Source organism: Silene latifolia, chromosome 10, assembly GCF_048544455.1.
Source record: "Silene latifolia isolate original U9 population chromosome 10, ASM4854445v1, whole genome shotgun sequence".
NCBI classification, from domain to species: domain Eukaryota; kingdom Viridiplantae; phylum Streptophyta; class Magnoliopsida; order Caryophyllales; family Caryophyllaceae; genus Silene; species Silene latifolia.
In genome coordinates, this window is record NC_133535.1 from 90,786,274 (window position 1) to 90,801,968 (window position 15,695).

Sequence of the window (15,695 nt, forward strand, 5' to 3'; positions counted from 1 at the left end):
TGACCTTTATTTGGACTACTATTGTTCCACGAAAAGAAGGTCGAGATAAATTTGGTGTTCATGAGATGCTTATTATGAAGGCTTGGCTTGAAGGAGAAAAGGTTAGTCTACCTAAGCTTGTGTTTCATTAAATTATACAAGCTAGTGTAACGGCTAAAATGGACGATTTAGCTTCTACTTTGAGTTTGCCTTATGGAAATTGGATTTCTCATATTTTAGAGAAGAAAGAAGTTATTGGGAAGCATAGTTATGGAGTTATTGCAAGTGATGAAATGAATGATCTTTATTTATCTTATATGAAGCTTGCTATTAATGGCCCGAAATTGTGTATTGAAACAAAAGGAGAAAAAGGAGGAAAAAGCAATGTGAATTTAGAGATGTTGGATTCTAAGATAGAATCAAATTTTACTTCTATTCGTGGAAGGATTAATGAGCAAGACAAGAAATTATGTGAGTTGTTTGATCTCATTACAAAGGAAAGGAGAGTTGATACTAGTGGACCGAGTAGTGTTAGCCCGACGCGTTTATACACCATGTTATCACGGTTGGACACGCAAGTCGACGCCGCTCTAAAGGCAGCCGTGCGAACACACTCCGAATCTACTCGTATGAGGGAAGGTATGGATAGTTTGGTTAAGTTTGGTGATGAGCTATTACAATCTGGAAAGGATATGACGTCTGAGATGCATACGATTTATGAAGTAGTTAAAGCTATGACTTTGAGGATTGTTAATTTCGACGCTCGATTAGCTGCTCAAGCTGCGCTCCTAGACCATTGTCACGCACGACTCGAGGATTTGGAGTTTCGGACCCGTCCGAGGTCACGACCACCGAGCCCCTACCACCCGTGACCATCTCGCCCTACCCATCCAAATTTCCAACCTAGCCTTATCTTTTTAATTCCTTTGCTCACAATAAAAGTCCATTCTTATGGATATTAGCTTTTTCAATTCCGCATTTTATTCCTTGTGTGATTGCAGGTTTATAATATTATTATGCTAATTAAGAACTAGATTGCGTTTAATATAATATGTTTTTCATGATTAATTCTTGTCTCATAATATATTATTCTAATTGTTTTATGTTTGTTCTCATCTTTTCAATGATGCCAAGAGGGGGAATTGTTTTTATGATTTGCGACCGTCTCAAGTTAATTCTCTCAAGGTGTTCTATAGTTATAACTTTGAAAAGATTATTAGTTTCTGCGCTCAACTGTTCTATAATTTGGGAAGTATTATGTTGAGGGGGAACTAGACTTAGACACAAATTATAGGAGACTTGTCATCATCAAAAAGGGGGAATTTGTTGGACCTTTAGTCCTAATTAGTTGTTTTGATAATGACAGTAATGATTTGTATGTGGACTTAATATTATAAACATATGCGTGTAATTGTGTGCTCAAGTCTTAATATAGAAAGGAACAATTACAATGACGCAAGCTTGAAGTTTGGACCAATGAGGTACAACTTCAAAGACATTTGATCGTAATATTCAAGATCAAGATCAAATATCAACCACAAGACTCAAGATGAGAGACTTGTGAAGAGACGATTCGTTTACTGAAGATCTACTGAAGATTAGATAGTATAGGTCGTCATCCGGTAATGGTTTTACTTTGTTTGATTTAAAGGTTAGTAAAGTTATGACCTCATAGCCATAACTTTACTGCTAGACAAAAATGATGCGTTAATTTTTGGAAAATATATTTTTAATGTTTTCTAAGAATAAGAGAGTATTTATATAATTGGAATTATTTAATTAGAATTTAAGTTGGATGTACTATTGGTTTGTAACACGATATTTATGTCGTCATGTAACCTAGGGGTTCAACTAAATTCTATCTCGATTTGTTGGGAACAAGTGGAAGCCAAATTGGACTCATGAGAGCCCAATGAGGGGCCGGCCGAAACCCTAGAGGCCGAAACCTCCAAACCCTAGCCTCCTACTTGTTCGTCAAGTTATTTAGGGTTTCACACCTTCCAGAATATTCTAAACCCTAATTTCTAACAACTATAAATACCTCTCTTCATCCAACAATTATTTGGTGACACACATCTACAATTTTCAAGAGAAAAATATTTAAGCAAAAATTATTTGATCCTTAATTCTTATTTTACAAATTGCTTATACAAAAGTTGCGCATCATATTTGTCAATCACTCAAAGGAAATCGTTATAGGATACTAAGTACACAAAGATATTATACTCACTCGCATAACGTGAGATTAGTATTTATCGTTGTACTTTTCTTATTAACGTAAGAGCAATCTAGAGTATTTAGCGATACTCAATCTGAGTTATAATCATATTGTTGATTATACGAGTGGATTGATAATTTTTGTAATCCGTAGAAAGTTACTAAAAATTATTAATCGAGAATAGTGGACGTAGGTTTCGACTTGTGAAACTGAACCACTTCAAAAATCCTGTGTGTCTCTCTTTCTCTCTTTCTTTATTTTTGTTATTTCGATTTTGCGTTTATTATTAGTAAATTAATTAGTTGATTTTAATCAATAAAATCAAATAATTAATCTTACATCATATATTTCGAAAAAGTGGGCATCGTTTTTAATACTCAATTCATCCCCCCCCCCCCCCCCTCTTTCGTATTCGATCAATAGACTCCTCATTTTTTCTCTGGTAGTGTTTGGAAATACGAAATTGATTTCATTTCCATGATTTCAATTGTAGAAATTGAAATGTTTGAATTCAATTCCAAATCCAATTCCAAAATTACGTTTGGGAAACCCGTGGAATTGGAATTGGAATTGAATTTGGGCGAGACGGGTATGGGTCGAGACCGTTGGATGTTTTATATTTGAAAAAATTAAATATTGTCTCAAAAAATATTTGCGATCGGAAAAAATATCATAAATAAAAATATTGTGACGAAATTTGCGTCACAAAATAAAACGTAAAAAGTCATGGAATTGAAATGACTAGTATATGGTAGGTATTTGAGAACCCCAAATTTTAACTAGCTTGGAATTGATAAGGAATTGAGTCAATTTCAATTCCAAATTCTAGGGATTCCAAACACTTGAAATACTTCAATTCCGGAATTCAATTTCAATTCAAGGTTCCCAAACATAGCATCAGATTCTTTGATTAATATAGTTGATAAATTTACTCTGACTGACTTTGTTTTAGGGCCGCTATTTCAAAACTAATAGTGAAAATTGCACCGAAAATTTACGGATTTTGTGTTACAATTTCGAGATCTTTTCTCAAACTTAGTTGTGTTTTAGTTCATGTAAATGAAGAAGGGTTACTTCCAACGAGTAGATGGATTAATATTTAGTGGTTCTAATTTAAGACCTCCGATAAATATTCCGAACAGGGCCACTGAAATTCATTGGCCGCCCCTGAATTTAAAGGAGCAACTTAAATAACGTAATGGTATGTACAAGCAAGACGCAAGAATGTATGTCACTCTCCCAAATGTCTTTGCTGTAAAGTATCACAAATTCTTGTTTCAGACGGACATTTTTGGTCTTATTTGTTAGACGGATAAAATGTTGCCATTTTTTAAGAAAATATAACCAATTAATTCACAAAATGTTATGACTAGAGGTGTCATTTTTTACCCTGAAAATAATGTGAACAATAATGGTAACATGTTATCAAAAAATAACAACATTTTATTGTAAAATGATGACATGTTACCCGTCTTATTTCAGACCAAAAGCAATGGTCTTAAGAAAAACGGACCGGTAAAGTATAAAGGATCAGTCCGTCTCATTATAGACGACCACTATCCGTCTATAGCTATAGACGGATAGTGGCCCTCTCACAAAATTAAAGTGGGAGGGCAAGTGGGGTATTCATTTTCCACCCATTTGCACTACCAACTTTCATTTGTGAGAGGGACACTATCCGTCTATAGCTATAAAAGGATAATGTCCGTCTATAATGAGAATTTGTGATAAAGGATTTATATATCCAAAATTTCACCTCTATTGTATTCAGTTATTCTAATCTATGAAGTAATTTCCCGTTATTTGTTGTCCTTTTTCATTTCGGGTGTCTTGGTCAATTGTTATTTTTTCTATTTTAAGAATGAACTTAATTAATGAGCAATTTGATCATTCACACTTAATTTATTCCACCTGGCATTTAATAATTGGCCCCCTCCTCTTTCCTTAGTTTTTGGGTCAAAATTAAAGAACAATAATTAACTGGGACGGAGGGAGTATTAAACATGTATTTCAACATCTAGCAATATATAATGAAGATATAAAGTGACGAAACTATGTTTAGATGAGAAACACGATCCTTAACAGAAAAAATATCTCATAGTATACATCATCTTGCTATAATTCGAGTCTTCAAATCAACAAATATTTTAAAACCCAATTTATAAGGAGAATTTCTTTATTTTTCAACCATAATTTGGGAAAAAGATAAGAGTGTAGTACAAAAAGAAAAAAAATGTTGCACAAAGCAAGAATTAGCCCAAGTGCTATAAACTCTTTTACTCCAACCATGAAGTTGGGGTTCGATTTTCTCATTCGCCACCGACGCTCATTTGAACCAAAAAAAAAAAAAAAATGTTGTGGGGACAGGATTCACAGGAGCTCTACAAATCATTGGAACCAAAAAGAAAAAAAAATGTTGTGGGGAGAGGATTCACAGGAGCCGTTCAAATCTTTTGGAACTGGTCTACAAATCTGTAGGAAATTTGTCCATTTAGTAAAAAGGTTCGAGTGAGTTGATGTTGAGTGACGCATAGCCATTAACATGGCAAACAGTGAGAGTAAGGTTGACAAAGAAGAATTAGGAAAAATTATAATTCAAGAGGTTGCGAAAACTGGTAAAGTACCGGAGGAATTCCTTCACAAAGATGACCTTTCCAAAGGTGTTGATGTCCCTCAAGAATGGAGGGATGTTCTTCTAATTGATTTTCCACTTCTCTTTTCAACGCTTCCCGCTGTCGCCGACACTGAACTTGAAAAGCTCCGTTCTGCTCTCTCCAACTGGGGTTACTTTCAGGTATTATCGACTACTTGATCTCTTCGTCCTCATTTATTAACCTTCTATTCTATGCATAATCAGATACTAAAACAAAATTCTAGTGGAACAAATAACAAGTTTTCCCCTCAAAAAAGGAATTCCGTTTTGAAAGTTTTCTACATCTAAAAGGAGAACAGTGAGAACAAGCGACCCTTTCATTTACTTGGACGACCAACAGAAACGTGCAGTGCGTTGGCGTGTTAATGGGTTCACAAATCACATGTTTGCAACCAAAAAATAAATAAAAAAATCACATGTTTGCTTCTGATCTAAGTCTGTTGGAGATTTTTAAATGCATATGGCAAAGCAAATAGAATATTTTGTGAAAGGAAAAGCTACTGTGTAGGAATGTCATCGGGGCGGGGCGGTGATGGATATAGGCTCCCCCGTACTTGTACCCACCAGGAAAAACTCGTACCATTCCTATCCCACCACCCGTGGCGGGTACAAATTTTCAAAACCATCCCCGCCCCAACGGGCGGAAATATAAAACCATACCCGCCTCGCTTACCCATTAACCCGCTATACCATAATTTTATTCGATAAATTTTTTTTGCAAAAGTTGATTGAATCACTATTAATTTCCATTTTTTTTGAATTTATCTTTATAATTTTAGTTTTTCACCAAGAAAGTTCGTTAAAAACTTTATAAAATATCTATTATTAACATTGTATCTTAATTATAACTAAATAAAATTTAAAAAATTATCATAATCGCATTAATTTTTTTTATGATTAGCGGGTAAGCGAGTATGAGGCGGGTAAGATGCAAAATCCATCTCCGCCCCATTACTCATGACAGGTACAATTTTTGTAGCCGTATCCGCCCCACCACCCCCAAAGCTCTACCCATCCCTGTTCCAACTGGGGCGAGTGCGGGGCGATATCCACTTGTACCCGCCCTGCTGACATCCCTACTACCGTGTCATTTGCAATACAACAAACAACTTACAACTTATGCCTATTCATAGGCTTAATTAACATAACCTAAACTCCTAAACTTTAGCTAAACATAAACCCACTACTTAATAACTAATCCTTAAATAAAGGCACTAAAACATTAACCGTTGACTTTACGTTGAAGTGTGGAACTAGTCCATTACTCACACCATAATAAAACGAGTAAGTCTCCTGAGAGACGGTCTCTCAATAAACTTATTGAGAGATTATTTTATAATTTTACGAAAAAATGGTACTAAAAGTAATAAAATAGGTATAAATCATGATTAAAGATAAAATGTGTACATTTATTATGTAAATAGTTACGAAATCACTATGTCACGATTAACAACAAAAAGGGGTCGCGAAATATAAATTAAAGGGTACGAAAGACTGGTCTCTCAATAAAGCCCTGTTCTTTTGGACTTAATTTCAGTTCTTATAAGTTCAGTTCAGTTCAGCTCCATTAAGTTCAGTTCAGCTCCATTCAGTTCAGTTCAGTTCAGATTAGTTTATTTTAACTTTAATATTATTATTCTTCTTTTATATTCTTATTTTTATCATCATCATTATTATATTAATTTATTTACTATTGCTAATATTATTATAATAGTATTTTTTTATATTTATTATATTACTATTATATTTATTATTATTGTTTATATTAATATATTTATATTTAATATATTTATTTATTATTATATTATTATGACTAATGGCAATATCAGTAGTATTAATATTTATTATTATTGTTGTTGTTATATTGTTTTATTATATTTTTTTTATATATTCATTATTATTAATATTATTAGTATCATAATAATTATTATTATTATATTAATAAATTATTATATTAGAATTATTATTGTTATATATTGTTATTATTATTATTTATAATATTTATATTTATATTTATATTTATATTATATTATATGTATTATATTTATTTTTTAGTTATTATTATTAATATATATTATTATTATTAATGTTATCATTATTATTATTATTATTATTATTATTATTATTATTATTATTATTATTATTATTATTATTATTATTGTTGTTGTTGTTGTTGTTATTATTATCATTATCATTATTATTACTATTTTTTTATATCTTATTAGATTATTATTATATTATATTATTAGATTATTATTATTATTAATGAATTATATTATTATTATTATTATTATTATTATTATTATTTTGATGACGAGGGGTTGAATCTCCTCGGGTATATGCAATACCCTGCAAACCACGTGTGTCATGTAAGACATCCTTTAGGATGACATGTAACCGCAACACTCCCGTGTAGGGAGTCGAACCCGGGACCTCTCAATTCGTTGCCATTGCAATGCTTTAAGGCACTCCCGCACTCCACTACACTCAAGCCACTTTGGTTTATTATTATTATTATTGTTATTGTTATTGTTATTATTATTATTATTATTATTATTATTATTATTATTATTATTATTATTATTATTATTATTATTATTATTATTATTATTATTATTATTATTATTATTATTATTATTATTATTATTATTATTATTATTATTATTATTATTATTATTATTATTATTATTATTATTATTATTATTATTATTATTATTATTATTATTATTATTATTATTATTATTATTATTATTATTATTATTATTATTATTATTATTATTATTATTATTATTATTATTATTATTATTATTATTATTATTATTATTATTATTATTATTATTATTATTATTATTATTATTATTATTATTATTATTATTATTATTATTATTATTATTATTATTATTATTATTATTATTATTATTATTATTATTATTATTATTATTATTATTATTATTATTATTATTATTATTATTATTATTATTATTATTATTATTATTATTATTATTATTATTATTATTATTATTATTATTATTATTATTATTATTATTATTATTATTATTATTATTATTATTATTATTATTATTATTATTAGTTGAGTTGAGTTGAGTTGAGTTGAGTTGAGTTGAGTTGAGTTGAGTTCAGTTTAGTTCGATTTAGTTCGAACATTAAGTTGATTGATTCGAGACAATTTCAGTCCAAAAGAACAGGACCTCACTTATTGAAAAACCGTCTTTCTAAAGTTTTAGTGTAACAAGATACTCTATAATTCCATATCCCTAACAATGATAAAATACTAATAAATAAATTAATTTAAATAATTAAAACTTATTTTGAAGCAGTTATTCAACAAATAAAGTCTATATATACGTCTCATCAAATACAAATTCGTGTTGGATAAGATTAAAAAAGGAGAAAAAATTGCGCCTTTTGTATCTATCCTTTATATATATATATATATATATATATATATATATATATATATATATATATATATATATATATATATATATATATATATATATATATATATATATATATATATATATATATGTTATGCTCTATTCTATTTTTATCGTTCCACTTTTTATTTGAGGAAGATTTAAGACAAGTAGTGGACTATCAATTTTACCTCACAAATTAAAGAAGAGTTGAGATATTCATTTTATGGTGGTTGTATTTTAGTTAGTTATCATTGGACAATTTTGGATAATTAAAGTTTTCATTACTATATTTAGTAATAGGACAATAAAAGTGGAATAGAATTTGAAAAGAAAGGGGATAAACAAAAATGGGATGAAGGAAAATACAATCTACCTTCTCCTCTCACAACCAATTAAAATATCATCTATGTATGTATCTTGATCTACTTGTTTTATAGCCCTACCCAATATATATTAATTTTGTTGGTTGTGAGAGGGTGAAGGGAATAAGTTTGAGTGAAGGTTTGTAACACACTAACACCCCTCTATAAATTAAAGGGCAGATTGGTTCACACTATGGAAAGGTAATGGGAATTGGAGAGAGAAATAAGGGGAAAGGGACTGGATTCCCTTTGATGTATTTGTTTGTTTGGTTGAACAAATCAAAGGGAATGATTAACATGCAACCCAAACTGAAAAGCGCCACAAATCCACCCAAACCCAAAACCACCACCAATCACACTCGTCTAGAACCGTTGTCGACGCCAGACAACCCACCATTAGTGGTGCTCCAACTGTAACACCCCCATACTCCAAGTGTCTTACCAGGACCACTTAAGGCATGAGAATGCTACCATCTCGGTTACCCGAGGCAATGTATATCAAATAGACAATAAAAAAAACGTACTTTAATTAATGAATTTAAAGTGATGCAAGTCCAAAACCCAAAACTGATAAAGTAAAATACAATTGTTCCTCAAAACTGTCAAACCAACTAAAGTAATATAAAAGAGTGTTTATGACACAGCGGAAGACTTCTAAACAGCTCGTGGCGACTCAACCTAGCTATCCCATGCGCATCAACTCATACCTGCTCAACAACTGATCACCATCCCCGAATGGATCACCACAGTTTTCAAAACATTTAAACCGGGGCCAGTTACTGTTTACATAAGACAATACAACAAAAACAATACAACAATCCAATCCAACCAACCAATCTCCATCATATCACCACACACCTGAAGTGTGTAGTCCTGCCAGAATACTCATCGCAACAAGTATTCCACACCGCCAGTGGGGGACCGCAGTCGTTCCCACCTAAGCCCCGCTCATCTCATCCGAGCGATAAACCCAAGTTCCTAAATGTGCACATCCCCTCCTGTGGCGGGTTCCACAGAGGGCGAATCAAGGGCGTGAAGCCACTCCCGCAAGTGACTCCACTCAGCCGAGGACGCACCTCGCCAACCATAGACAAGCAATCACAACCAACCACATTATACAACAACAATTACCAATTACCGATTCCAATATGATATAAATCAACAACAATGATCAACCATCAACAATACTATGTAAACAATAACCGAGTAGGGAAACCCTACCTGGAATAGCAACCACAAGACCGTCACAGCAGCTAATCAGTAATGTTCTTCTACGAATCCTCCTCCTATAACATATATACACATAATCATCACCCAATCAACACAATACACCCAAAACCCCCAAATATACCCAATTAGGGTTTTAAACAAACTTAACGAAACGTTATAAAAATTATACAAGAGTCTTACCCTTGACGCGACGAACCCAACGGTGTAAAGAACAAGACAATCCGACGATCCTAGCCTTGGGATTTGCCAATAACGCGACGAAAGCGAACTACGTAACTTTTTTTTTTTTTTGAAAGGTTTTAGAAAGGTGAAAAAGTGATTAGGAAGAATGACGGAAACCTTTTATATTAATCACGCGTCATTAACAAATCCCGGCTAAAATAACCCATAAGACTCACTTACTTGATCGAGTAAGTGACTTACTCGATCGAATGCCCCTTACTCGATCGAGTGTCACACGTACTCGATCGAGTACCCATCAGGTCACCTACTGTTTCGTATAAAAACATAATTACTCAACAGAGTAAGCCCCACTCGATAGAGTACCCATAGACATAGAAACCGTAGTATTAAACCAACTCAGCCACCCAACTCTTACCTAGACCCCATCCAACACTCTTCGAAATCCCCATCAACCACCACCTCCAACTCTTAAAAACTCTTCTCAACCATTGAAATCTCCTCCCCTGCCTTCAAAAACACCAGGTGTTTTTAAGGGTGGGTAAGGAGATGTCAAGGTTGGGAGAAGTAGGGATGTTAACGGGGCGGGTAAAAGCGGATGCAGCCCCGCACCTCCCCCAATTAGGGCGGATACGGGTATAACTTTCGCGGGTGGTGGGGGCGGGTACGGGTACAAAAGTTCCACCCGCCATGGGTGGTGGGACGGGGTTGGGTTTTATATCATACCCACCTAATACCCGCTTACCCACCAATTATAAAAAAAAATTACATATTATTACGATTTTCTATAATGTTCTTTATTAACTTTTATATAAAGTCTTAAACAAGAAATATAAAAATGAAAATTTGCGGAAATTAATAGTGATTAAAACTACATTTTATCTAAAAAAATAGTGAATGAATTATGACATAGGTGGTTCATGGGTAAATGAGGCGGGTACGGGTCTAGATTTTCACCCGGTGGGACGGGTACCAGTATGGAAACTTGTACCCACCATGGGTGATGGAGCGGGTATGGGTATGAGAATCACTTGGTGGGTGCGGGTATGAGGGAGCCTATATCCACAACTGCCCCACTCCAATGACATGAAGAAGGTATTTTAAGAGTTGAGGGTAATGGTTTGTTGTGGTGGGTGGAGTTTTAGGGAGTGTTATTGACATGGAGGTAGTTATCGGCGGAATGGGTCAGAGGCTGGACATCGGCGCCGACACCAGTGCCAGCATGAAGGTTTATTTCGGTGGTTGTTGCAGTGTGGAGGCGTTTGAGTGGTGGATGGTGGTGGTGAGGACAAGGTAATGGGGAAAGGGTATCTTATTCCTTGGGGTGAGGGAAATGAAAAAGGGGAATGACGGGGTAACCAAAACTGAAAATCGGGTAAATTAAAGGGAATGGAAATTTGGGCAAACCAAGCGCCCCTAAAAGTCTAAGTGTCTAACACATGTTTATGATCCCGAGTTTCAATTCTTAGTACAGTATCTTTTATTGATATAGAATTATAAATTTATAAGTCTAAGTTCTAACACTTATTTATGATCTCGAGTTTCTATTCTTGTTAGCAAACTTGACAAGTTTTATGGATTTATGTTTTTTTTTATTACTTTTTTTCTATTTTGGTTAACAGTTTTTTCTACCAACTCATTGCATAAATTCTTCTTTTCACAAAACATGTGTTCGACCTCTCAAAGCCCACCTCATAACCATTCATCATGAATTCATGACAAACTCCATCTTCTCGACTTATAAATGGCTATTGGTGAAGTAAATTTATTTGCCCAATCGTCCCAATCTATTGTACCTAAAGAATTTATAGAAGAAAATAAATAAAACCAAGTTGTTTTTAGTTTACTAGTTACTCTGCACGTGTCTGAAAGCTAAAAAAAATATCTAGCAATTATTGTCTGAAAACGTCTTCTTGAATTGCACTCATTCTTCGTATGTGGTTAAATCTCTTAAATTTTTATAGTACTTTTGTTTCATATATTAGGACGTTAATTTTCGTAGTACGCATATTACTCACCGCTGTACACTTTAAAAATTTTACCCTCCCTATTTCCCCTCTTATCATTTATCTCATTTCCTTTATCTTTCTCCCACCATTCACTAGTAAAACTTAGAGCCACTCCAATGGTTATATTTAAGGACCTGCTTGCAATTATTCTAAATATTCAAGCGATATGCTCACCATTGGAGTATCGAAATACGTCCCTGCTTGTAAGCAGGTGTAGCTTTGTCAAGCTACATGCTTGGAATAAATTCGTATTTAAGAAAAAAATTAATTAAATTAAATTATGATATTTATTTGTTATGTGGGCCCTTTTAAGCTATATTTGTTGTTGTTTATCATTGGAGGACGTTGTAGCTTAAAAGTCGTGTTGCTTGAAAAAACGATGTGTCAAAGCAAGCTACAAGACCTCGTAGCTTGCCATTGGAGTTGCTTTTTACCCTCCCCAGCCCCAACCCCTTATTACCCCTACCACCAACCGCCTTTGACCACCCACGTCACCGTCCACCAACGACCCATCACTCTTGATCCACAATGAATTCCATCCGCTTCTCCACCAACAGCACCATTGGTGCACTCCTCCACCCATGCTCCCAATGGCCATCAATACAAATGACCCACAAGTCCCCCATCGACTACACTTTGGCTCACTCCTACCGTGCTATCTCACTTCACCACACGCCTCCCATGAGTATGAATTCTTTCTTTCTAGCATTTTTATCTCCCTACTGCGCCGCCTTCGTCGCCCACCACCTTACTTCGACCATACACCCTCACGTCGTCCACCACCCACCCGACTCCCACCTTTCAAACTACCCCAAACCCAAAAAAATCTCTCAAACCCTGCATAAAACAAATAACATTAGAACTAAACTAGAAAAAACCAATTTAGTCCACTACTAAATAGAATTTTAAAATAAGTACTTGGTCGTAATTAAATTATTATGATTGATAATAGAACAAATTTTTTATATTTGAGAAGTTCCAGTCTCAGGTTTTGAGAGAATTAGGTTTTTTCTTTGCTTTAGTGAAGGGTATGTAAATGGAAAGATTTACGGAAAAAGCATTTTATTGAGTATACATACTGCGTAAATAAATAATGTAATTTATCATTCCTTAATTTTTTTGTTAAAAAATGGTAAATGGATGATTTGGAGTATAATACTTTGGCAAACATAGAAGAAAAACAAATAATTATAATGTATAACTAGGTTTGAAACCTGTGAAAATTTATGGGTTCTATTATAATGTTTTTCCCTGTTGGATTTTAGGTTAGTTTACAAGGGAGAAAGTGGAGAGAAACATGTTTGATAAAAGAAAATAGTTTGTGTTTGAAAATGTTTGATTTGATTGATATCCAATTCAATGCCTTAGAATTACATCGTATTTATAGGTGAACACACACCCTTTCACATTCTAGGATACATGCATGAATAATCTAAATTCAAAGTATATATATTATTCACTAGATTCGTAGTATTAATTAAGTGCATGAACTTGAATTTACTACATAATTCTAGAAAACTCTCACTATTTCAACACCCTGCGAGAATTTTGGCCATAACTCCGAGTTTGAGTCTTAGAAACTCATACTTGTTTCTTGGAAGAGCTTTAGTAATGATCTCTGCAAGCAAATACTCAGTAGGACAATAGATAAGCTTGACACACTTTCTCTTGTTCTACATCTTGAATGGTGTGAATTTTATCTTCAAATGCTTTGTTTTGCTATAAAAAGTTGGATTCTTAGCAATAGCGATTGCTAATTTGCTATCTACTAGAACCTCTGTTGAATCGTCTTGTGTGTGACCCATATCTGCAAGTATCTTCCTTAGCCAAATAGCAACATTAACTGTACACTTGCTGCCACGTACTTTACTTTAGCAGTAGATTGTGCTAAAACATACACCTTGTTTCTTAGACATCCATGAGAACATTTCAGAACAAAGTGTGAAAATATAACAAGGGTTACTTTTCATGTAATCAATTGAACCGACCCAATCATGCCAGAATAGCGTGTCAATTTTGGCTCCACACTTGATTTAAACATAACTCTAAAATTCGAAGTTCCCCTTAGATATCTTAGAATTCATTTTGATATTCGTATATGAATGTTAGTGGGTTCATTCATAAACCTTGAAAGTAGGCTTGCGGCAAACGTTAAATGTGGCCTAGTTGTTGTCAAGTAAAGTAAAGTACCCAAAATTCATTTGTATAACCTTGCATTTACCTTCTTATGGCCATCACAATGGCGCAACTTGACTTTTTTTTTGTATATCTTGAGCATACTTAGCTTGAGAAATAAAGATCTAATTTTGAGAACGGTGAACCTCCATCTCAAGAAAATAGTTCATGAGCTCCAAATATGTAATCTCGAACATTTTCTTCATCTCCTCCTTAAAAGTAACAATCATGTTGTTGTTATTACCAGTATGAGGAGATCGTTAACATAGAGACAGACTAAGAGAATGTTATTATCTCCTCACCTCTTCACATAAAGAGTATGTTCATTCTTACTTCTCACAAAACCTTGCTCAATAAAATAGGAGTTGATTTTAGTGTACCATGCTCCAGGCTCTTGTTTGAAAGACATAAGGAGCCTTCTTTAATCTAGACACACGTCATTCTTTTCCCTTTGCAACATAGCATTTAGGCTGATGAACAAAAATTTATTCTTCAAACTCACCATTGAGAAAAGCCGACTTAACACCAAGCTGAGATATAAAGAGCCTACTTTAATCTATACACACGCTACTCTTTTTCCTGTGCAACATAGCCTTTCAGGTTCAAACGAAAATTTCTCCTTCAAATTCGTCATTGAGGAAACGACATAACTTCAAGCTGATATATTTTCCAACTCTTGTGCGCTGCCAAAGCGATAAGAGTTTTGACGTTGTCAAGTCTTGCTAATAGAGCAAAAATGTCTCCATAATCAACCCCGGCGTCATAAGCATAGGCTTTCACAACCAATCTCGCTTTATATATGTTAACCGTGCTATTAGGATTTAATTTGGTCTTATAAACCCAGTTGACACCTATAACTTTCTTGTTTTGAGGTGGATCAACAGGTTCCCAAATTTCTTCCCTTGCGGACCTGTAGCATTCGCATCACTAGAATGAGAAGATGATGACTCCGAATAGCTATTGCGTGGTGTAGAGATGGTAGGAGTGTCGAGCAGTTCTTGATATACACTCACCTGGCTCGGTTGCTATCATTAAGTCAACCTATTCAATTGTCGTAGCCTATATTAGTCTTAATCCGTTCGGTAATAATCCTAATTTGCAATGCTAATTAACTAATCTTGGTCAGTAATTAATCAATTAGATTTAAGACAACAATTGAACAACAACCAAAAGCAATTTAACTATCAACTGATTAAAAAAAACCCCTTCTAACAACCTAGATCCCCATTCACCCTAGATAAGGAGTTTGGCTACGCATACTAGTAGTAACAACAATAATAATAATAATAATAAGGGCAATCATGATTGAAAGCATAAATAAGATGAATAATGAATTAATTGCGTAAACTAGGAATTGAATTAACAATAACTAAAGAAAGATTGATGAATACCATAATTAAAGTATGTAGATCCTGAAGCAATGCGTAATTAAACTAAGTCCAAGTATTC

At 33.5% G+C, this 15,695-nt stretch overlaps 1 protein-coding gene across 1 annotated transcript in view; it reads left to right on the top strand.

The window, feature by feature from the left end:
* Nucleotides 1–4,273: 4,273 nt before the first annotated feature.
* Nucleotides 4,274–15,695, top strand: part of LOC141605736 (jasmonate-induced oxygenase 4-like) — a 60,577-nt gene continuing 49,155 nt past the window's right edge. The window contains exon 1 of the mRNA XM_074424616.1: nucleotides 4,274–4,991. Coding sequence (XP_074280717.1) covers nucleotides 4,740–4,991 — 252 coding nt within the window. The 5' untranslated portion in view covers nucleotides 4,274–4,739. The remainder of the gene's footprint in view (nucleotides 4,992–15,695) is intronic.